The sequence below is a fragment of the Pagrus pagrus genome (genome assembly GCF_965226575.1).
Source record: "Pagrus pagrus genome assembly, chromosome: 8".
NCBI classification, from domain to species: Eukaryota; Metazoa; Chordata; class Actinopteri; order Spariformes; family Sparidae; genus Pagrus; species Pagrus pagrus.
This window is the reverse complement of record NC_140192.1, coordinates 17,924,592-17,949,253: the sequence shown is the minus strand read 5'-3', so window position 1 is coordinate 17,949,253 and position 24,662 is coordinate 17,924,592. Positions and strand designations below refer to the sequence as shown.

The 24,662-nt window shown below is 41.4% G+C and overlaps 1 protein-coding gene across 6 annotated transcripts in view; it reads right to left on the bottom strand.

The window, feature by feature from the left end:
* Positions 1-2,063: 2,063 nt before the first annotated feature.
* Positions 2,064-24,662, bottom strand: part of ralgds (ral guanine nucleotide dissociation stimulator) — a 52,563-nt gene continuing 29,964 nt past the window's right edge. For 3 of the 6 annotated variants that reach the window (XM_084360409.1, XM_084360408.1, XM_084360405.1), the window contains exons 2-19: positions 15,908-16,212; positions 14,586-14,660; positions 13,385-13,578; positions 12,842-12,966; positions 12,493-12,708; positions 12,198-12,301; positions 11,975-12,059; positions 10,271-10,348; positions 9,883-9,969; positions 9,741-9,773; positions 9,501-9,622; positions 8,698-8,793; positions 8,323-8,527; positions 8,018-8,092; positions 7,528-7,566; positions 6,525-6,791; positions 6,183-6,297; positions 2,064-5,024 (exon numbers count right to left, since the gene is read on the bottom strand). In XM_084360409.1, the coding sequence (XP_084216535.1) occupies positions 4,849-5,024; positions 6,183-6,297; positions 6,525-6,791; positions 7,528-7,566; positions 8,018-8,092; positions 8,323-8,527; positions 8,698-8,793; positions 9,501-9,622; positions 9,741-9,773; positions 9,883-9,969; positions 10,271-10,348; positions 11,975-12,059; positions 12,198-12,301; positions 12,493-12,708; positions 12,842-12,966; positions 13,385-13,578; positions 14,586-14,660; positions 15,908-16,212 (2,397 nt within the window). In that variant the 3' untranslated portion in view covers positions 2,064-4,848. The remainder of the gene's footprint in view (positions 5,025-6,182; positions 6,298-6,524; positions 6,792-7,527; positions 7,567-8,017; positions 8,093-8,322; positions 8,528-8,697; positions 8,794-9,500; positions 9,623-9,740; positions 9,774-9,882; positions 9,970-10,270; positions 10,349-11,974; positions 12,060-12,197; positions 12,302-12,492; positions 12,709-12,841; positions 12,967-13,384; positions 13,579-14,585; positions 14,661-15,907; positions 16,213-24,662) is intronic. The other 3 variants (XM_084360410.1, XM_084360407.1, XM_084360406.1) reach the window with 2 other exon arrangements.

Here is a 24,662-nt window from a genome sequence, read left to right as displayed (position 1 = left end):
TTGATGCAAAATTCCCGTGCACTGTACTGTATCCATTATCATCTTAGCTCTGATCTGCTGATCATTTTCAGCCCGAGATTGAATTTCGGTGTTATGCTACTGTACGATTTGCTGCAGTTATGGCATGCAGAGATTCTGCAGAAGCGGATCACCATCTCTGTTCCTTGATCTTTACACAAAGGATGCAATAATAAAGACAAAAAGAGTCCTTTCACTTTTATAAACTTAATGTTTATTCGTATATACATGAATATATTAATCTATAACCAAGAAAGGAGAGAATGTACAATGCAAAACAAAATCTCTATATACAAATCAATAAATAAACAAAGACATAATCAAGGACAGTTCTGTATTCTACATGGGTTTGTGTTCTGGGGAAAAGTAGGAAAAGTAAAACAAAGAATAGACTGCAGTTAGAAAAAGTTCTGAAATCCTTTTGTTAAAATGGAAAATGGCACCCGAGCACAGTTCAGGGGAACAAAACAAAATAAGAAATAAAAAAAAAAAAAAAAAAAAAAAAAACAAAACAAAAAAAACACACAGACATACCACACCAGCTGGTTTCCAGTTTTTTTTTTTCTTGTAAACGCAGCCTTTTTGTTCAAACTCGCACAGAATCAGGTCAAATCACAAAAGGGTACGTCATTGTCAACACGGGCTACAACGACACACAGACCAGTCCAACATCAACCTCATCAGTACATAAAACGCTCGCCGGGTCAGGAAATTCAGGTAAAGTTTCACTCATGTGCACAATGTTTACGTTCGCAGAGAACACAAAGACGGACTGAAAGTCAAGATGGAGCTGCTGCAGAATAACAGAGGGGACCGACCTTGTTTTTAATTACAGGCCCAATAAAATTACATTTTTGTTCCAACCAAACTCTACAGAGAGGGAACTGAGGCTTTTTTAAAATGTCTTTAGCAGGAACCAGTGAAGTCAGAAAGTATTGATCGGTGGACTAACACATTCATGGATTTGTGACATCAAGTAACAGATACCAAAACACCAAAACACTTTTTTCCAGACGTTGTGGTGCACTGAAGGTCCTAAACACTTTTAAAGAAGGAAAAAAAAGGCTCTTCACTGCTGTGTTGGATTTTCACCACAGATGAAGTGGTTCTGAAGTGGTTTTATCTTTAAAACTTGACCAAAAAGACAGTAAAAATATCTCGGGCTGGTATAAAATGTGAAGCACCAGCAGGAGGAAATATATACAGTTATATTCAACAGGTCTGTCATCTCGATGAGGGGTGCAGGATCTAAAACTAATGACACCACTGACCACCTGTACTCACTTTATCAACGTTTTGGTCCTGAAACATGGTTAATAAAGTGAGTGGGATTCTGCACCTCAGATGAAAAGTTTGGTTGGAATAAAAACCTGGTTTATGGTTAAAAACTGCTGGTTTTGATGGCAGAGATACTCCAGTTTTGAATATTTGCAAATTCGGCAGCTGTTTGATTGTGAAAGACATTAAAGAAGACATTTAAACGTGAAAAACAGAAGCATAAATTCATGAAAGTGGGATTTCTACAACAGCTTCACCTGCAGCTCCAGACAAATATCTCTGCTTCAAGTTTCTTGGACGACAGTCTAATTCTCCACAGGGAAATGGGTCCAGACATCATAGTGTTCTCACCCTTTTTTTTTTTTTGTTTTCCAGAAAAATGCGACAACAGTAAACATACAAACTTGATTTTTTATTTCACTGTGAAAGGCAGAGGACTCATCTGTTAAAAGCAACCTTTTTCTCTCTTTCCTATTTTTGGCACATGTAGGGTCAAGCCTGTTGCCTCCGCCGCTCGCCAACAAGCTGAGCGGAGGGTGGATGTTCACTACTACACCATTAAGGGGGAACGAGACATTATCATTTCAGTTCACAGTGCTCAACATGACGCGCTGATCAACAGGCAGAGAGGGCAGAGTGGAAGGGTCAAAGGTCACAGTGTTCAACAGCGAAGGATTTCACGCCACAGTCGCACAAACAACATCCACAACGTGCCTCCTGCCGCTTGTCCCCATATTGCTTTTGCAGGTTTTTTTTTTTTTGTGGGGGGGGGGGGGGGGGGCGCGCTTCATTCATTTGATCGCTAAGAGAATTACGAACTTCATGCAGGTGAAAATGACAAAAAAGGCAAAACATGGTCGCAGTGCAATCCAAGCGATCTAGTGTTTAGTTGCAGTGATATGAACAGGAAAAACCCAACCTTAGATATTCAGTCATTTAGTGTGTTTGGGGGACCCACTTTCAACTGATCAGTTAATTTCCTACATTTCCTAGAAGGCTAGTTCAAATATGGTACGTATATTGTATGGTAGTTCAAACGTTGCATTTTAAGTGTTTTAAGTGTGGTTCCTTTTTTAGGTTTTCCAAAACAAAATACACAAAAGCAAAAGGCATAAGAAACGCATTTGTCCACTCTAACGTAAGCTGCAAAAGTGAGCATTTCTGGCTAAATAGTTTACAACCTATTAAGCGCCTCTGTCCTGCTTCTTATTGACTTTGGGAAGGCTTACCAACAGCAACTAAGGGGGTTTTGGGCTTAGCCAACGGTGAACAAAACAGATAACTTAGCAGTGAGCACTGAGAAACTGTGCATAATCCATAAAAGAAAGGAAGGCCCTTAAAAATCATAAAGATCTCATAATTGTATCCATAAGAATAAAATAAATATGGACCCCAAAGATGGAAAGTACACCACCAAAAACTGCCTGTTTAAAAAAAGTGATAATGTGTTTTTAGGTTGGATTTTTCCCTTAAAGAACAGATCACAGACAGCACAGAAAAGTTCCCTTATGTGCGGTTTGGAAGGATCACCGTCGTTCACTGGGGCTCCTATGCACAGCCTCATTGATAACTCTATTCAAGACTCCACGTTTTACAGCCTGATTTTAGGACCTTTCTGTATTTTGGATTTTCCCAGATCTGGAAATAATCAAAATCCATCTTTTTTTTCACACTCCAGCAGAGGAAAGACTCTGCTGTCATCACTGGCACGTAAAACCACAGCCGACACCACAAGAAAAAGTCCTGCAGGATAAATCAGCAGGACTCGTCGGGTGCCTCTGCAACACACAAGCCTGTCATGGCACATTTGGGAAGTGGTTACTGATGGATATGGAGGATGATCCGCCATGTTGGGAGAAACCTCAGACTGTCGCTTCCTCCTATGCAATGTTATGGGCTAAACAAATATATCGGTTTGCTGTTCCAGGAAATTTCATATTATTGTTTTTTTTTGCCAGAAAGAAACACGGAGGTCTGATAGAATATCTTGTTGCTTATTTTAAGTATTTGTTATCAATATTTATTCTTTAAAAAAAGGCCTATCGTATCCCAGAGTTTCAGTTCTGCAGGATTTCGAGAACACAAGAAAAACATACATCGCATCTCAAAGAGACACAAGTGTTTAGTGTCTTGCATGGTCAAAATGTTGTTTCAAAGACAAATACTTTTTTAGGTGTATGAGAGCCCATCTAAACGTCTCACTCAGCAGGTAAGAATAGTGGCTTCTTTTGTCTTCCAACATGGCGGCCGGCGGACAGGAAATAGAGAAAGTGCAGCTCGTACGACCTCCTCAGAGGGATAATTAGCAGCACCATATCAGAGCAGAGGGATGCAAAAAATGTACAAAGCAAAATGAAAAAAAAAGTGTTGATATCGTGATGAGTCTATTAACAAAATCTCATGGTCCATTTCAAAAGAACATACTGCACAGTCGGTGTTAACTGATATATACACTCAGTTTTTTTTTTGTTCTCAGCTCCCTTGTTCTTCTCTCAGTTTTCTAGTGCGATCAAAGGACTGCCACATCCTTCAGGGTGTAGTGGTTACAATTCATTCATTAAAAAAGAAAACATTGGCATGTGATTCATGGCTGTGCCCACTGGATTTTGACACCACATCTCCATTCAGACTCCTCGACCTTTTTGTTTTGTTGTTTTTCTTAAGTAACATGGCAGCGTTCAGAAGTTAGAAGAGTTCAGGTCCCTCCATGCCAGCGTCGCTGGTGGTAAAATGCTGAAACGAGTCCCAGCATCTGAGAGCGGAGAGCGAAACGTTCAGTGCTGCAGTCCAAGAAACACTGTCGACATCAGGAGCCCCGGGTCGAGACGGTAAAGGCGGCGGTACACTCACAACAAAAGTTCCCTGAAAAAATAGAAACATTCGAACACCCAGCTGTTACACACGTCTGTGTTTACTCGCTGCGGCTTCGTATTGTTCGTTTATGTACACTCCATGCCAGGAGGGGGCGTGCATGAAGACTGAAGAGTCAAATACAGGGATGAAGACTGCTGCGGGAGTCTGGGGCTTTAAAAAGTGTTTTACCGAAGGTGCAAATTTCCTCTTGTGAACAAGAGGCTTAACCAAAAATCTTTAAGAGCTGACGAGTGATGTGAAGATGTAAACACTTGTAAACAAAAAGAAATAAAATGGATCTGCTCTTCCGCAAGCCGACACAACCGGTTAGGAGAAATTTCAGAAAGAGCAGCTACGCCTGACACCAACACAGCTGTTTCTCTTCCCCACACGTGTCCCAGCCTCTTTCTGGGCGTTTCCTGCGACAGACTCAGCCTTTTAACGTCCTCGGAGGGTCCTGATGACACGACAGCTGTTACTAAGTGCTAAGGTGCTCCTCTGCTTTCTGCTCATCCACAGAAAGGTTGCTTCGTCATTTATCTCATCTCCTCTGGCATCTCAGTCTTTGTCCAAAGCAAAACTCGGATACTTCAGGTAAGTTCACCTCCAACAGATCCGAACAGAAATGTTTCTTCTGAGGAGCGGAGACCAGAGAGGGTTAAGGGGTCATAGGGGAGGCAGGAAGTGGTGCATTTCTCCTCAGAAAATCCCTTTAGCGATCTTCAGTCCCTTCTGTTTCATGCGAGGCAGCGTCGAACTGGCCACGTTCTTGGCCCGCATGGGCCGGGCCGAGCCGCGCTTCTTTAGCACAAAGTCGTAGTTGGCAGTGGAGTTCATGGCATAGAAAACATTGGCGTTGTCCGGGATCCGGAGCTCTGCAGAACGAGACGAGAGACAAGAAACAACATGTAGTCAGTCGAAACAAATCTTTTATGGTGGGGAGAAATGCCAATAAATCAAAAGAAAAAGAACATTATGATTTATTCTTTCACGACTGAGGCTGTCCCAGATACCATTTATGACGCTTCGATGCTTCAGTGAGAATTTCCTTAAAGGCTTAAAGAAACACACACATGCTATACTTTCCTCAAACTTGCAGCCATTTTTATTTACTTACACACTTACTTTGCTATTAGTGTAATTATGAGTCAAATGAGAGACGAGTGCACGAGGGGAAGACATCAGCCACTGTCTATTCCATCCCCTCCTCAAATTCTCAAAAGTCAACTTGACCAGCCAGCTAGTTTGGAGCAGGTGCACAGGCTCAGGGATTCAGAAATGCTCCCTTGTGGATTCTGTGCTGTGTGCTCGCATCACGTGTGCGTGCCTGGAGGTTTTGAAACTAATCAGATGCCATTAACGAGCTCCATTGCGAGTTCATTATCAGTCTTTGGCCTCTTTTTGGGTGCTGCTGACACAATATCTCCTTTCTCTTAAAAAAAGAAAAAAAAACAAATTGTGCAAAATGGATTTGGACGCCGAATACTATGGCAATGGTAGAAGCTTCAAAGCTTCGAAACATTAGGGTCAACTCATCACTGTGGTGATCTGTATGCAGACTCCACTGCACCAACATATTATTTGGTTTAATTCACAGAATTAGATACTAAAAAGATCACAAGATACTAAGTGCAACATTGTGTTACTGATATACACAGAGGACCACTCTACAGCATTTTCTTTCCTTTGTCCAGGAGGAGGCGGTTACAAGTTCATTTTTGCTGGTGGTGGTTCCAAAATAAATTCTGAGTTCGGTAGGCTGATATATCCAACTGAATAATAAACTTATTAGAAATATTTGGTCAGACTGGGATTCCTCCCTGGCTGCCACAGCAGCCAAAATCCTAGAAAACCTGGTTTACAAACAGTTTATGTCATTTGTAAACCTTTGCTCAATCAATATTTTTACGACAATGAAAAAAATAAGGAAAGTCAAAAAATGAAGGAAATATATCATTGAAGATCTGGCCACTTTTCTGATGTTTCATCTCACATCTACCATCACAGCCAGAATGTTTGTTTTTCAGTTTTACCTTTGTCCTCAGAGATTTTCTGCATCAGCTCGTATTCCTCGGTCTTCTCCCGCTCCAGGTTGTGTTTGATCATGGCCTTCCGGATGACAGCTGGAGTCTTGTCTTGACTCGTCACCTGGATCAAGGCACAAACATCAAAGCCTTGTATCTTTGTCACAGTCAGGCACGCAAAGACAAAGTCTGAGTGTAAAACGAATTTTGTTTCTTACTGCTTTGTCAGCATGTTCTAAGACATTAATATTTCTTACCTGCTTATGCTTTAATATTATTTTTACTAAATCAGCAAAGGGTTCAAAAAGTAATTATTTTCTTACTAACTGAAGATCTAGTAAATGCCCTCACCAGGATGCTCTTGTACATGTTGCCGTTCTCCACGTCCAGGCTGACCCTGATGATGCAGCAGTCATCTACCTGCTGGTTGTACAGCGGCAGCGACAGAGTCGAGTAGTTCGACACCGCCGACACCGAGCGTTTGTGTGAGCGGGAGGCGGATAGCGGGGTCGAGCAGGAGACGGAGGAGGAGGAGGCGCTGCTGGAGCCGGAGGCCGAACCGGAGCTGGAGCCCGTGCCGGAGGTGTCCAGAGACGACAGTGACGTACACTCCCAGAACTGACGACAGGAGAGCAGAGAGGGTGGTGATGACAAAACTAAAGCCATAAACGACATCTGTCCGTATTAAAGGAGTACTACACCAATTTTACATTATCAAGATCAGTTTGTCACAAAAAGTGCGAGCCAGCCTGTGAATGGTTAAGTGAAGTTGTGTCAAGAGTGTGACAGTAACCCTGCTGATGTCACAGTGATGTCATCGGCATGGGCTTGTAGACTTTTAACAGAAAGTGTGTGTCACAAACTCTGGGTGTGGAGTTAAAAAGATGTGGACCATTTACAATTTACCAGGTTTAATAAAGAGATGTAAGATGGAGCTGCATAATGGGATATGAAACCCAGTGCTTTTCAAGCTTGACCCAAACTATGGATGAAGAGTCAGGATATCTCAGCCTCTGCTGCTACAGTTTTTTATTACCATTCTTTTTTTAATCTCTGAAATCCTGGGGGCAAACTCTTCAAGTGATAAATCATTTAGGCTGGAAAATTCAACAAAATAGTGAAAATTTTTCTCAACATTTTTCAGAGCCCAAAAGTGATTTACTATGTTATAAATCAGAAATAAAATCTATTTACTATTTTTGCCTGTTTTATCAAAATCATGTCGATCCAAACTGTTTAAGTGACTAATAATTTCCACATCACCAATACTGCCAATACGGCAAAGTGCAATATCCAAATCACAGAAGCTGGAATTGTTTTTAGGTAAATGAAAAACAGCATTATAATGAAGTACTGTAGGCCTGCAGAGATGTCCTGGTCTACAAATCTTGTTCTACAAATGTAAGAAAACATGTTTGTTTGGTACAGACTCCAACAAATATCACATCATCATGATTTGAATATAGTTTTTTCTGTGAAAATGAAAATTGTGACGCAAAAATGATCATTCCCACTAATCGTGAATCATACTGCAATTGTAATAACTGTCAGAATAATAGCGATATGATTATTTTACGATATCCTGCAGCCCTATTTACTATGTTAACATTTGACATCATTAGCTTGGTGACTTGCTAACACGAAATATCTACTTGATGAACTCAAGTGTTGGGAGAAAGGAACATTATGTATATTCATCTACAGAAATATACAGACCCGGAAGCACTTAGAAGCTTATATAATTGTAGTTAAACATTATTAACTTCAATGTCATACTGCTATCTTTAAACAAGGAAGATCACGTTCTAAGGATAAAAAAATGAAAATCAAAAAAGTCTTGTTACCGTTGACGTTGTATCTGCTGCTGGAGCTTCTCTACCCAAAGCAGAGACACTAAGTTTCACTGAGGGAGTCGACGTCTAGAGAGACAGAGAAGAAAACAGAAGCCATCAGCAAACAGCCACACAGGTGAACATAAAACACTAGAGTGTAATTGCCTGCTTGGAAGTGAAGTCAGCTGCCATAGTTAACCGCATAGATTAACTGTAAAATGCAGCTACCAGGATAAGTAGACAACATTAGTGTTTCAATAAATATCCTGTCACATAATCATCAGCAGTGACTCCTGTAACCCGTCTTCCCTCCTTACCTTTCTCTCATGTCCCTCCGGTGAATCTGACAGGAAGCTGGCGTTCACATCCTCCAGGTCTGAACCACTGGAGCTGACAGACGTGACACTGAGGGCGTCGCCGCTGTCCCCACCGCCCCCTTGATACGGTCTGTAGTGTGAGTGGTCAAAGGACTTGGAATGAGAGCCTGGGGCGCTGCTGCAGCCGGCCTCCGTCAACTGCCGGCTGGACACGAAATAATAACAGGGAGAGGAGTTTTAAACAGTCATGATAGTGGAGAGAAACCATGTTGTGATTATAATGTGAGTGGTAAAACATGTGGACAGCTTATGTGTTGTAAAATGTTTGTCTCTCTGTCAACAGCATATTCTCCACCTCGGTACAGATCGACTTACTCGCTCCAGCGTTTCATGATTCCTCCATTCTTCTTGGCTCTGAGCGTGTTGCTGGCCGACTCTGACAGAGGCTCGATCTCACAGGACAGATTGTAGCTGCAGGAACAGGAAGTCAGGATAGATGACGATGTTAAACTGAACTCATGTCAAAGGATGATGCTGTTTTTCACAGCCATCCTGAACCCAGAAAATCCTGCACTTCAGAAACATGACACAACACTGAGTGCTGCGTAATTTATTTAGTCAACTTACAACAAACTTGCCTGACGCTGCTTTAATACTTTATCTTCTTAAAGTTCAGATGACGTATATAATTTATCTGTTGTTTCCCGATGCAGCCAATGGATTTCACCAGTAGGAACTGCATCTACCACACATCTTCCCTTTAGCGATATTAGAGTTTATAAATAGTTTTCAGTGTCTCTTAAGTGCTCGCGGCCTCCTCCCTCCTCCTAAGTGCTCTGTTGTTTTTGTTCAATAGCAAGCTTATGAGCACACCACTCAAGATTATTGAAACCTATGATGACTAGACAACCTCCACATGCTGTAATGACCACTTCCACCAATATACCGTACATAAATGTTTAAGTCTGAACAGTCAAAAAGGAGCATATACTGAATTAATGAATGACCAAATAACCAAAAAACGATTTACTAATTGATGCAGCAACTTGCACAGAAAAGGAAAAGCATGAGATTTGGATAAAGTCGGTGGATGGAAAGATGAGGGCAACAAGGTCTGTAAACTTTACAGACAGTCGGGCACATATTGATGAGAAAAACAGCTTGAGCGGACGACTAACCTCTCTGCCTCGCTGAGTTTCTCCACGCCTGCGAACCACTCCCTGAAGTGGCTGTCCTGAGTGAAACTGTAGTTGTTGGAGGCCAACTGAAGCAGTTTGATCTGAGCGATCACCTCAAACTCCTGCAGGTAGAGAGCAGAGCAGAGCATTGTACAGTTTTGATTAACCAGATATATTTTCATCTCTTCTGAGGTGAAGGGTTTTCTGATCATTACAACCAAATAAGAAAACAGAATTCACCTTTCTCCTCTTCTCGAAGTTGATCAGACCACCCTACAAAAGAAGAGAAAAAAACATGAAAAGTGAGGAAAGAGGACAAAAATCTGCTAAGGAGTGTAAAAACAAAACTCATGACAGTAAAATCACACGTCAGGTGTCTGACCTCAGTGTAATCCTTCATGGCAGTGTCCATCATCACCAGGTCTGTCAGGAAGGTGCCCAGGTAAGGAATCGTCCCCTGCATCACTCCCTGTTCACAGAGGGACAATGCGTGGAGGTAAACATTGAGGCAGGTAAACATCTCCTGAAGGCAGAATCACTGCCTTCAGGAAACAATTACTCAAGATAGAGACACTCAGATGCATCAAGTCATGTTTTGCAGTTGGGTCTCTTTCTCGTCTGTATGGACGGACTGCAGTGACCCGACTTGCCACTAGATGAGGCTGTTGTCACATAATTAATGCTGCCCGTCGCTCAGAAGAACAACTGTGATGGATCTTTAGTTATTCATAAATAAATAAATAAAGATCAGTTTAAGTTTGTGGACTCACCAGGTCTCTCTGCTGTTGGTGTCTCCTCTGAGCTCGTTTGGGGTTGATTTCCAAAGTGGCGAACTTGGAGGTGCCCTCCTGCAGAATAATAAGAAACAGCATGTCAATGTTACGTACACAAACAAATAAACTGCAACACTTTAGGTCTTGTGTTCCTATCGTCTGTGCCGTTATAACATGAACAGCTAATACTTGCAGCTGGCCTGGATGTCTCAGGGGTCACAAAGTGGGAACCTCCCTTCAAGGATCTCTGAACTTAGGTTTGGAACGCATCCAAAAGCCTCAAAACTGAATTCTCGCACACTTTTAACCCACTGAGGTATTAAATGTAAATAAATTTTTTATGGCCCTAAAAGTGCATGAAAGTAGAAGGAAAACGATTTGACGAAACATTCGTTAATTTGGTTTTTAGGTTTGCAAGAAGTCGTTTCTGTGATAACAAAGCACAAACATAATTGCGACCATACTTTCATACTGGCTGTTCTTTAAAACACTGTTCCTTTTTGCAGAATCTTTGAGGCAAAAAACATCTGAGTAACCTCCTGGTGTTCCCAGTCACATTCCTCAGAGTGATGTAATGCTCAGAGGCCTTCTGCTGCCCGTGTAACTGGAGCTGACCGAGTCAAGTGAACGCAGCCTGCTCTGAGCAGATAACGCGAGACACAGGCAACACCCTGAGGTGATCTCTTGCACGGAGTCAGAGCAGAGCTGTTATCTACACCTGCCAAAGGTTTCCTCCTAACCTTGACGTCAGCGGGGATTCCCTTGGAGGAAACCCGAAGTGTTCGCTCACTGTTACATCAGCAAACTGTTACAAATAATGGCAGTCTTTATTTTCACACATTGAAAAGATATTTGTATGAATGGGAAGAAAGTGGTGCAGTGTCCACGTACAGTACACCTCCGTTTGTTTAATTTGGCAGCAGCAGTTTATACCTCATTAGGGGTTACTGAAAGGATAAGTCTGAATCTATTCTGTGAATGAATGATACGATATGACATCTTTGGAATGTGTGAGTTACTCTGAATGTAAAACATGTGTAACATGTCTGTGTTTTCAGATGATAAAGTAGAGAGGAATTAAGAACTTTTCTTATCATTGTGATCTTTTGTTTGTTTCACTTATTATGACAACAGCACTATACGACACATGTAGATTTACAGTCTCATTTCCCGTTCAGTCACGTTTCTCTGTTTCTCTCACGTGTGTCAGCTCCTGCTGTCCTTGTACCGAGTGCGTCAGTACAAGCTGCAAAACACTTGAGGTGTCAACACCTCCCTGCATTAAACTGCATAAATCAGATTAATGATGACAGCAATCTGTCAGCTGTATGGAGCCCACCCAGGACATCATGAGCAATATAAAGATACTGTGATCCAAGAACAAGGTGTTCTCTCCTGCAGGATGTTTCTGTGGATGTTCCTCTGCAGCTGGTATGAGACCACAGGTGGGACAGGTCACCATGCCATACATCCTGCGGCCATCTGTTCTGCTAAGCATTGACGTTATTTACCGACGCAGAATGATGGACTGATTTGTGAAATTAAAAAGAGCCGTTTACGCAACGCTTTTTACACTGTAATTTGTTTAACAGCAATTTACTGTATAATACTGGATAATATGACTGTATTTTCTGGAAATTTAAATAACGTTGTTTGGTGTTCAGGCATTTCTGTGCGTGCTGTTGAGAAGCGGTGACCCACCTTCACCAGCAGCTCTCGGCTGAGGGAGTAGTTGTTGTCGTCTGAGAAGATCTCGGACAGCTCACGGAAGGTGCGGAAACTCTCTCTGTGAACAAACGCAGAGGTCAGTGCACGCAAAACAAACAAATTAAAACCCAGATAGCTCCTCTGCCTTTGACAGTAATTAATCTTTGCATATATGCAGCAATATACAAGGAGCCCACTGCTTTTAATCAAAACCTACCGTGACACTTCCTCCCAGGTCCTCTTCAGGCGGTGGATGGCGTTGCACTGCAGGGCAGAGAGGATGGCTCGCAACGATGAGAAGTTTTTCAAGATCCGACACTCCTGAATGCAACAGAAACAAATTTCCAGTCAGAAACAGATATAACAAACTGTGCCATAACTTAAAATGTTTTAGTAGCCATATTTGTTTCTGTATGATAACAGCTGTAAGGAGACGGTCAAAAACATAAACCATTGATTTAAATTGTTTCTAAGCGCAAATAAATTGAGTAAACCAGATGATGGTTGCTCACCCTAGCCACGTCTATCCATCTCTCCAGCAGCCTCGCTCTCTGGTTGGGCTTCAGCGTCGGGTTGCTCAGGCAGGTGGTGATGACACAGTTGGTGACTGAGTTGAACTGAGCCACAGTGGCTCTGATGGTGGGAGCCAGGTGCTCCTTTCCCTTCTTATCCCGCTGAGACCAGATCCCCCCCAGGCAGTGGTAGGGCACCACCTTCTTAAACAGATCCTGGACAGAGATGGAAACAGAGAGAGGTGAAATATTGAAAAAAAAAAAGGTTCATTTTGAGTCCATCCTTGACCTTGACAACCTTATAGAGATGAGTGGGCGTAGAACAGAAAGGAAAGGGAAACATGCTCACCGCGTCCATGAGCGTGAACTGCTCGGCCACCATGATGGGGTCAAACGACAGGAAACTAAAAGCAGGAAGTTCGTCCTCAAAGCCGCTCTCTTCCTGCGTTGCAAAAGGGCAGCCGATGTGTTCCCCTGAAGAGATAAAAACATCTTTTTCACAACACCGCCTGGAACTGAGCTCAACCTACACACAGTTCCTACACTTCTCATCCTCTCTTTGACCTTGGTGTTTGTTTCTCCACACAGGGTTTAAAAATTTAACTCAGTGCTTAAACCCATGTGTGCTGATAGTGACTGTCAACTAGTGCCCATTGCTTGTACAACGACAATATTACAACATGTGAACTGACACTGTGTCTGCATCTATATGAAATGCGTTGATATACGTTAAGACAGTTGTTTACATTTACCAAATAAAAGAGTCATAATCAAAATCAACACAAAAAATAAATCTAGCAGGTACATCTTGACCACAGCTTTAGGTTCTACTGGGAGCCCCTTATTCTGGAGGTCCCTGCCCTGTTGTCCCTCTCCTGTCCTGCCTTCATACCATCAGGATCAGGCTCACACTGCTGTCGGCGGTGGAAGTGGGCCAGCAGGTTGCGGGCGCGGCGCTCCAGGTCCGAGCCGGGGAAATGGCGGTGAAGGTAGGAAAGAAGCTGGTGCAGACAGTCGTAGTTCGGAGGGGTCCAGAAGTCCTCAGAGTACTGGTCCAGCCACGCGCCAAGGATGGACGAAACAGTGCTGCAACACACAGAAAAGAAAAGATGTCAGGATATATATTCTCAAATAAATATACATTTTCAATCAGAGTGAAAACTTTAGGCAGGTTTTAGTGTTGCTGTCACTGCCAGCTGCTGGGCTAAATTTAAATCCATCCACTTGCTGCAAATGTTTATCGTTGAGGGTCGCAGGAGTGCTGGGGCCAAGATCACACTCACACCTACGGGCAATTGAGAGGTGCTTGTATTTGGATGTAAATGTCTTTGAGCTGTCGGACAAAACCGTAGCACCATGCCGTGCAAAAATAAAAAATCTTAAAACACTCTTTGAGTGAGGAAAGCCAACGTTATTAAAAAAAAAGTAGTTCAACATTTTGGGAAACAAAGTAAGATGAGAATCTTTTCTGTAAGTATGAAACTGGAGTCAGGACATGGTGAGCCTAGCTTGGTTAAAAGGGGAAACAGCTACTCCAACTCTGTTTAAAGTTTAAAATATATCTCCCAAAATGTTGAATTAGTCCTTCAAAAAAATAACTAAATGTCATTGCCACAGCTTTGACAATACCCAAAATGTAGAGACTTAAACTGGTTGTGTCTTTTTCAAAGAAACAGCAAAAACTTTTTGCTTGTGGGGAATCAAAGGACCACAACTTACATTTTGTTGAACAACCCTGTGTTGTAGAACGGCAAATAAATAAAACCTTGAACTCTGCCCTGTCGTTTCAACGAGCTATGCTAACAATGCTAACGATCTGTTTTAGTAAAACTGAAGCTCTAAAGGGCAGAGTTTAAATGTTTTTTCCTGTGATTTATTACATTTTTATCAGTTCAAGAACAGCGTTTTATCAAACTCCTGCTGCTCCTCCCGCCCCGGGTTTGACAGACGTCTAGAGAAGAAAAATTACCCATTACCACTTCAAACTCTGTTGATATCCCTTTAACCCAAGGAGGGGGGGAGAGGCTCAGTGTTGTGAATGTACTCAGTGATTAATGTTGGCAGCTTGACACTGAAGGTCGCAGCAGACTCACTTTCTCAGCTCTGTGCAGTCGTCCTGGGAGACTCTGTGTGCTGTGGCTGCAGGGACGTTTTGGAGCTTGGCATACCTAAAAACAGAAACACAAGTTGAGTCCAGGTTAATGAAAACATTTAAATTCGGATTCTAAAGAGGAAACTCACTAAGCTTAACATACACTGAACTTGAAAAAAAAAAGAGGACCCTGTGTGGTTTGTGCTTTAACTGTAGGAAAAGGCGATACTTTCGAAAACTGTGAGTCATGCATGGAAAAAACGTTCTAGTTTTAGTAAACTGTAGCCATTTATTAGCCAACTACACTTTTTTAAATTTCTAGAATGCTAAGTTTGGCTGACAGCTGGTGCCATTGTGCTTGTTTTACTAACTTTAATGACCAGAATGGATTTTTATTTAACATGTATAATAACTATCTGGTTTAAATATGGAATATAAAACAAAGCAATTTTTTTTAAAAAAGACAAGGACATTAAAGAAAAAAATTCAAAATGCATTTATGATGTCTTTAACACACAGCTTTAAAATGTGATTAAAATGACATAAAATCACAAGTGTAAAAGAGAAGCCATCTACAATTTAACAGGTTTCTCTGTTCTGCCATTTAAGAATAAAGTAAAAGCTAATCACTACTTCCATTCTCTTTTTTGTTACATATTCATAAAATGGGAATTAACATTTAGGGAAACGGTGCTTTATATTTCCACACATTAATCATTGGGGATGATGTTAGTCTCGTCATTTTGTCAGAACTTTTCTGCTAATTTTCAATTAATTTGACTAAATTGGCAGTAGCTACCCATTTTTGTTAACTTATTTGAACAATTAAATATTTTAAATTCAAAGAAAAGTCAGGCATACATTTTCTGGCTTTAGCCTCTTATAATTAACGACAGTCTTAATGTGGACACTTCGTACTTGCACTCCACGACATTATGAAGGAAAATATTATACTTCTACTCCACTACTTTTATTTGATTATTTTAGGCACTCGTTACTTTGCAGATTACAAGCTGCATCAGAGTGCTTTTTTAAAAATAATTTATTTTATTCGCGATTGGATACATAAAAACACTGAATATGATCTGAAAAATGCTAAATATTGGATTCTACAATTGACCGGTCAATAATTACTCAACCCATAGTATAAAGTGTATAAATATAAATATAGTTTTGATAATAAAGTACCTTAAATATTAAATATTTTACTCAAGTTCTATTCAGTAATATTTTAGCCCAATATCTTTACTTTTACTCAAGTACGACTTCTAGATACTTTTTACAACACTGGCTGTACACACCAGGTGCGTCGGACTGCCATACCTGTTGAGCAGGAGATCCAGCACCTGCTTGGTGGTGGCGAAGGAGCGGTAGGTGCACAGGAAGATGGTGACGTAGGTGGAGTCTTTGCCCCTGAACGCCGACACCATGTACTCCACCAGCCTCTCCAGCGTGCCGGCCTTGATGGTCCGCACCTTGCAGGTCTCGTAGAGGCTCAGGGCCGAGTCCGTCTCCACGCCCAGCCATCGCTGCCCCTTACTGGCCGACTGGTGAAGCTGCACCTTCCTCAGCGTGATGGTGAAGATGGCGTCCTCCTCGGCCTCCTCGCCGATCTCCTGCGTCGAGCTCTGCGAGATAGAGAAGACAGAAAATAAAGACATTTGACTTGGACTAATGACCTTGGTTATTCGCTGCTCTTTGACACAAAGTGCTGTTAGATCCTTAAATTTTGTGTTGGACTTCACACGTTGGAAGCCCTTCAAATATCTAATTTGAGCAGATTAGAGGGAGTTGAAAGCAGAGGAAAGATGCCACTGTTACCATGTGGAACGACTAGTTAAAAGTGACCGACATCTCATTTCGGGATGAAACCCTTTAATTATGACCATCTGTGTGACCCGGCTCTCTTCTTTTTTGGCTCATCTCCCTGTGAGTCATACTTTGTGAATCATGTGCGTGGCCGTGCACAAACAAACAATAGCTTGTTACTAAACAGAGCTTACTGGATAACTGGCACTACAATACAAGCTGCAGCCTGTATATACCCAACAGGGAATTAACACAAGCCGCTTGTTGCATGAATGAGAGCTCTGTAGACTGTTGCATGTCACCATCGCTGCATTTTGTTGTTGTTTTCTCCTGAACGTAAAAAAAAACTAAAATGCAACAAACCACAAAAGAAGACAGTGATGTTGACAGAGTCGGTTTGATTCATCGATAGCCATACATGTAACACATATCAGCACTGCTGAATGTTACCCAACAGAAACTCCACTTAAAACAGCATTATGTAACTTCACTACCATGAAGTAACAGCTTTAAAATCATTTTGATGGTACAGTGTCTTGTAATAAGGTGAATGGTGTCTCTGTCTCAGCCACTGCCCCCATCACTTGTTCCTGCTCTATGTAATTTAAGCGAGAAGGTAGGATCACATCATTACATACATGTTTACTGCAAGATACACGTTTTATAACATTGTTATGATGTAATGTAGTTAGCACCTATAAGTCTGACAAACTGTTACAGACCTGGGATTTGTGCCCTAGAATTACAACAGTGGTGTTGCACTGCGTAAAATGCCAATTTTAGACAATGTTGCTTTAAAGCCAGCTGGTTTGCTAAATAATGAGTGATTTCTAACAGCTTAATAGGAAAACCAGGTCTTTCTCGATCATTTAGTTTGAAAGACAGAGTTGTAACAATCCAACACGTCCTAGTTCTGTCTTCTAACTTAGGAGGATTTGCAGCTTTTCTTTTACCTTATGTAAAAGAAAAGGATTTGGGGCTTTAGAAATGCTTCATTCTTAACATTCAGACTACATATCTGTGATAACACTTTTTTCCCTGGACCGTATCCCACAGCTTCTTCTGTGAAAAGAATGTGCTCCCTTTTCTTAAGCAGCCCATGGGATTCAATCAAGCTTTGGAAAAAGCGAGTGCACCTTGAGTTGACAACAGTTTACTAGTAAAATGCCTACTTTATGAAATAGAAAACTTAATTTCCAAGATCCTGCACAAAAGACTAAATGAACACTGAAAACAAACAACATCAGCTGTCTGTAAACACCAGACTGAAACCAGCTGCGGTATCGGTTGGGAGAGAGGTCACAGTCATCAATACTGTCATATTGATTTTAAAGCACTTGGTCCATTCAATAGTACCTTGTTTCCCTACTAGTATTACCAGAAAGGCATTAAATGACACCAAAAAGCTCAAATTTGTTTTATTCTTAATTGTTCTGTCAGACAATTTGAGATAACAGGCTATGTCAAATAAAACTGACCTCACTTACATTTTTAAAACTAAATTTGTCTTCCTTATATTTGAAATTCCTGGTCTGTCTAATACCAGCTACAAAACAAAACAGTCAATACCCTAAAGGACCTAAGCCATCTGCTATCACTTACAGAGTTACAAAATCTCATTCCAGTTTTATGCAAACATGTCGTACAATTCAGTAGCACAACTAAAATGTGACACAGATCAGTTTCATGAGCCTCCAATCAGCAGCTTGTACCACCGACGATCCTCGACAGTCACACATCCAACCTAAACAGCAGCGCTACAGTGGCATGAGTCATTAAAGCCGAGGCCTCGATGGAGGAATGGCATGTAATCTGGCGTGCCACAGTCATCCGTCATGGCCCCTTGTAGTGCATCCTGGGAGCATTAGTCATCAGAGTCCAGTCCCAAGCCTCCCTGCGACTCCCTGCTTCACTGCCTGCTTTCTTGGTCAGGATGTATTCGGTTACATCTCAGTCAACGCCAAGTCTCTCTGTTGTGTCTTTGTTACCATGGAGACAAGCTCAAATGGGGATGGCTGTGAGCTTGGAAAACCAGTGTAATGAGTGAAACAGTATCTTCAAGCACTACTGCTGTTCTTAAATTTCAGTTTCATTAATTCCTGTATCGTACAGCATACATCTTTTTAACCCTGTTGTGCAGCCCTAAACAAGATCATTCAAACTCAGGTGGTAGCACACAACAACTGAGTCATGTAAAAAGATTAACAAGACAGTGAGATCATCATCTCAACGACCTACACAGAAAAACCTCAAAACACAAGTGACAGAAGAAGGTTGATACGGTTCCACCTGCTTGAAAAACAACAAGTGTACCGTCACGCAATAAAAAAAAGATTGGATTCTTGTGAAATAAAGGCAGAGAAATTGGCTCTAACTGGGACTTTGTCCACCAAACAAGATACTGGTGAGTCATGTGACTTCTGTTTCAACATGAACTTAAAAAAGTACAGCGAACTTTCCCTCTATGATCAGACTACAGCTCACACAGAACATGAACTTCAGTGACCCCAGCGAAGATCCTTACAGTGTGTTACAGAGGGCGGGTGTGTGTGTGACAGATAGATGGGAGTGAGAAAAGGACAAACCCCTGAATGGTTGTAAATCCAGTACAGTATAATGGCTGAGGCACAGCTGCAGCTGAGGGCCTTGACAGCAGGAGAGGTGCTTATCAGCCAAACCACAGAGGCCGCGCTGCTATCACTTCAAGCTCTGAAAAATGCAGCGCTCAAGGGCAGCGCCTCGCTCCATCCGCCGAGTCAATTCCCACCATAATGCTCCTATTCATGGCTCTTCCAGCAAGGACGAGCGTTGCCATGATAACCAAACTCTGCCTACTACTTGAACAAAACACTGAAGGATCAATACTTTAAATAGAAGGGTTCAGTGTCGCTTCAAAAGGCCTGAAACACTTCAATAGAAAGAATGAAACCGATGAAAGCTGAATTTAGCTGAGGCTTCTGAAGGCACAAATATCCAAAAGCAGAAAGTCCAAACAAGCAGAAAAATCATCAAGTAAAGACCAACAGTTTGCCTGTTAACCATCAGGAAGCAGGTGAGCATTTTCTAGTCTAATCTGACAAGAAACCACTTCAATTAAAAGAGTGGCTGTAGCTGCAGTTGGTAGGTTGGTCTTCAAGAAAGCAATTTACACTTGCAGCCAGTGATGAGGGGCTCTTCTCTCACAGAGTCTGTCTGCATGTTTGTCTAGATGCCTCTTAAATGAATAAGATGAAACCTCTCTGGGCACTTAGCGCGCAAATAACTTGGGTGTGAGAAAATGAGGAGAGATTCGTGCAATTCAGGGTCGCAGACTCTCAGCAGACAGACTCAGACAGCTGAACAAGCCACACCATCTGGAACCGGATCCTAGTGCAGCTACATTTTTCTGAAAAAGTCGATACGAAGTGAAAGTGGAAATAGCAGGAAGCTCTCTCTGAAATGAGGACAGGAAGCTATCCCACTCACTTCTTTTTATAAATGTAGGTTTGTTTCACATTCCGTCGGCCTGACTCAGTGCTTAGTCAACCAGATCGGCACCATCCTGGGTACAAACAGACTGGAAGTGGCGACTAAAGATAGGCAGCAAGCTGGTTCAACAGAAGGGGCAGGTTATTATTTAGGGATGCACTGATTGTGAGGGCTGATACCGATGTTTAACACAACAATTTGGCTGATTATTTTGTTTTTTTTGTTATTTATTCTCCAGTTTAATACAATGAAGTGTTATTTTTTAAAAGTAACTGCTTCAAATGCTTTTATTTAACATGCTAGACAACTATCTACTAAATAATAAGCATTTTTCAGTAGTTACCTAGCCTTATAAACTAATTGCAAGGAAAAGTAGAGCCCAGAGATATTTCGGTTAACTGATATTTCTGGTCAATATTGACCTATCAGAGATATATCGATATCTATAAAAACTTTTTTCTAGAGATTATAATGGAGGAGAAGGAAATGGGGTAGAAGGAAATGCTAAAATGTTGAAATGTGTTATTTATTGCTTTGTAGCTTTGTAAATGCTGACTCGTGGTTTTGAGGCTGTAGATCCAGTATGCTGCTCGTAACTTGAGTCTGTCACCACCTCTGATATCCAAAGTTCTGGTCTTCACAGTATACCTGTAACTTCCAATGTGCCACTGATATGGTTAGTTCACTGCTCACATTAGCTCATCTAGAAAAGCGGATGTTTGTCACAATCTTTATGCCATAAAATCACAAATGTTGGGTGACGTTGCAGCGTTGCATCAGGAACACGAGACACTATAAAGTTTTAAAACAACACCTATTTCCCCTTTGTTGTCATGAACTATGGAACTTAATAAACTGCATCAAAGACAGTATTTTGTATTTTCTGGCTGCTCTCCAACAGAGACTGGTCTAAATCCAGTTGCCACATGTTCCTGCACAGGACAACAGAGTGAAACTGGCTCAGGAAGTATTTACAGTAAAAATATAAATGTTTGTATTATCCAGATGGTGGTGGATTGAACATCAGGGCAAATAAAATGCTGACAACTTATTAACTACACAAAAGTTCATCGTTACTGTCTAAACATCCAGAATATGGAGTTACAGCCAGCTCAGCTCATCTGGTTCACCAGGCAGCTTAACACAAACGCCAAGAAACACAAATCAGCAGTTGCACAGTTGTTTGACGCTCTACAGTCACAAATACTAATACATGGACTGAACAGTAATGTTATATGCAAGAAAAACCTAAACGTATTCAGATATGATATTAAATCTACTGCAAAATGTTTCTTGGCTGAATAAAATCAGAAAATAGTGAACCTCCAGCAGGGTCCACGCAGAAATGTCTGGCATCCAGAGTCAGCCTCCTCCACACTCGCACCAACACTTATCAGATCTACATTCACCTACATCATCCTGACCATGAATGACCATGAATGTACATGTGGGCTGGAGGAATGTGAGGCGAATAAAAGTGTCAGCAAAGAGTGATGAGGCAGAGAGAAGGAAATAAGTTTCCAGAGAGAGGAAAAGGGAAAATCAAGTCACATGAGCCTGACTGGAGAATGATTTGTTCTGCTGTAGGATGAATGGATTTACTGTTTTTGTTTCAATGGCCATTTAAATTAATTAAAAGTCAGTGAGTCAAATGTAAATCATCTATCTAAAATAATCGCTTTATCCTTTATCGCACTTAAGTAAAGAAAGCTTTGCACTTTTTTAAGATAAATTTGGCTGATTTAGCTGCTTTAAGCTAACTCTGATAAAAAAAAAAATCAGGATTGGCTTGAATAACTACTAGAATCTATAAACTGCATATCCACAGTGATTTAAGAGAAACAATTGTGTCAAATAAAGCATAAAATATTTAAAAACCTCACGCTGAATTCTGACCACAGCTATTTCTCAATCACAGCTGGATCTAATTTTCATCTCAGAGGGAAAACAGTTTTCTGTGTCTGGTCTGCAAATTAACTGACACCATGCTTCTGACACTGTTTTGCGACTGTAGAGGAATCCTCACAAAGTCTATCAGAGACAAAAAATAGATAAATAAGAGCTTCCCTCAGACACACAGGGACACATCCATGTTCCACTTCATGCAGTGCTGGAACTAAAAACACGCCACAGAGTCTGATTTGAGAAACAGCAGCTCACTTCAGGGTTTCCTGAATCCGTTCTGAGGTTTCTGGCTTTAAGTCATGTATTTAATTCAATGCATGTATCTGCCCATCCTGTAAGACTTAAAAAATCTGTAAAACCTTAACGGACACTGGTATTAGGGCTGTGACTAATGATTATTCTCACTATTAATGAATTGTTTAGTCTATCAAATGTTAAAAAAATTAATAAAAAACATCTGAAGATTGTCAATATACTGGCATATACAACGAAGAAAAGTAGCAAATCCTCATGTGAGAAGCAAAACCAGACAATGTTTTCTTCAGAATCTAAGCTCTATGTCCTATTTTCATTTTCATCCAAACGACCATAGGTTCAAGGACACTTTGACATGCAGACAGGAGGAGCTGAGGACTGAACCACCAACACTATGACCTGTGATGGATGTTTACAATGCACAGTTTGGGATATAATGTTACCAGTTCTCGCCCTGTCTGACCTATATTTAGTTTTCATCTTTTCCTCAGACCTCAAACATGAACTTGATGCATACAAAGTTATTACGACTGATAGGAATAATGGCTTAAACTACAAAAATAAGACCCTGGTTTTATATAAAGAGGAATGATCCATTATGGTAGTTAAATGTTAAGGGCAGTGACATACAGATGTGAACACCTCACAAACATCCAGCCTCACCCTCAGTCTTTATAACCGGCTGAACTATTGGCTGACCTGCTCAGAGAACACAATCACGCTTCTTCATCTAGAAATACAAAAATGTTTATCTCGCCTAACAAACCTCCCATCTTGATATCTGATGGTGTGCAGTCTGTATAAACACAGCCACCTGGCACAGCGACAGATTAAAACAAACACACAGGGACAAAAGTAAACCCTCACTCTGAGCCAAATCCCCTCAAGGCCAAACAGCGCTCTGGGAGGGTGCTCGGAGGCGCCTGCCAAATTCTGACGCTCATCAACAGAAAATACACCTGCCTCAATAGCAAGGGTCCCATATGACCCACATAAAGCCCCTTTGAGCTGATCTCTAAATGTAGTTCATCGGGGAAACTCCCAGTGGAAAGATAAAACCTGCCCCCAAAACAGTCAACACCTAAACAAAGCCAACAATAGCGCGTCCATTACAACCCCGTAGCACAAGCCAGTGACTTCCCCTCGCTAACAATGACTGCTGAAAGCCAGTGAGATCATTTGGATGTGGGGCAAGAGACAGAGGAGGAGAAGGGGTGGAACCAAACGTTCTGAAAACTCTTCAGTTGTCGAAAAATTGAGGCAGCGTGGCCTCGGCTAGCAGAGACCATGTTTGTTCACTGAAATCCTCACATTGGGAGAGCCAGGTTAATGGTTAGTTTGTGAGGCAGACGGATTTACGAGATAACATGTTCGGATGATCTCGAGAATCTATCTCGTCAGGCTTGTGGCCAAATCATGGTGGTCTGGACCGGGCGTGGTTTAGGTGTGATGACCAGAGATTGTTTTTTTTTAAAAAAACAACAATTTTGGCTCCCAAAGAGATTAGCGTAAATGCTACTTCAGCTACATCAGAACTGAAGAGTATTTCCTCATTTATAGAAGAGCAAAGAACGGCACTGAAGGCTTCTCTCGGTGGAGGGATGTTTTCATTCCTCTCAACTGGCTTCAGTAAGACTTTGATTTACCAACTGGCACCGCTGGTGGTAGCACTCTCCTACTGTTGATCTGACTGGTTGAAGTTATCCCCTGATAGACGTTGATAGACAGATGATTTGTCCAATTACCTGCAAGTATCTTGTGAAAAGTGTCTGCCTTTAAAGCCACACAGCTAGCAGGGCTAAAAAGTAGTTCAAATCTATTGGGAAAACTCCAGAAGAAGAAAAAGTGTAAAAGGGGCAAATAAAACACAACAGTGAAAAGATGACAATGATGATGTCCACAGAAGTGTGCCAACATCATAAAAATGTTCTATTTAAATCTCTCATTTAGTGTTGAACCTACTAACAATTACTACACACACTCCCTTCTACTACCACACTACACTGCCTGGATCCAGGGAACGCAGTACTTTTACTGCACTTGAGCTTATCTCAAACGTTCTGATACTTTCCCTTTCAAAAGGGTCTATTTTTGCCTTTGTTTGTTTCCCTTCCAGCACAAGATTGATATGAACATGAGAAAATGTTTCTGTGAAATTAAGTTGACAGACCAGCCGTGGGCCAAAGAGCAACTGATTAGATTTTGGAGAAGACTTCAATCCACTCTTCGTGCAGTTAGATAATTATTTTTATTTGGCTGTAACTTCAGATATACGCCAAATCTTGGGCTTGTTTACAACGTCAGGAAATCAATGTTAATTCAAAGTGACGGGAATGACTTGAGTTTTTTTGAAGTCCCTTCTAGTTATCTGTACTTTTTGCTTAGTCGACTCCCACACACAATTTGATATGATGTCTCTCTTTTTTCATTCTCTATCTTTGGCACACATAAAACCAAAACACTGAATTGGCAAAGTGCACTCACGTCCATGCGTTGCCTAAAACTGGGTGACAGAGCTGTTGTGACAGGTATTAGTAATACATGCCAGCAGCTAAACTGGCTTTGTCAGCCATTATCAATCACCTACATGCATGTAGAGAGTTTCATTAGGAGAATAACCCTCTTAACTTTCAATGTAGTC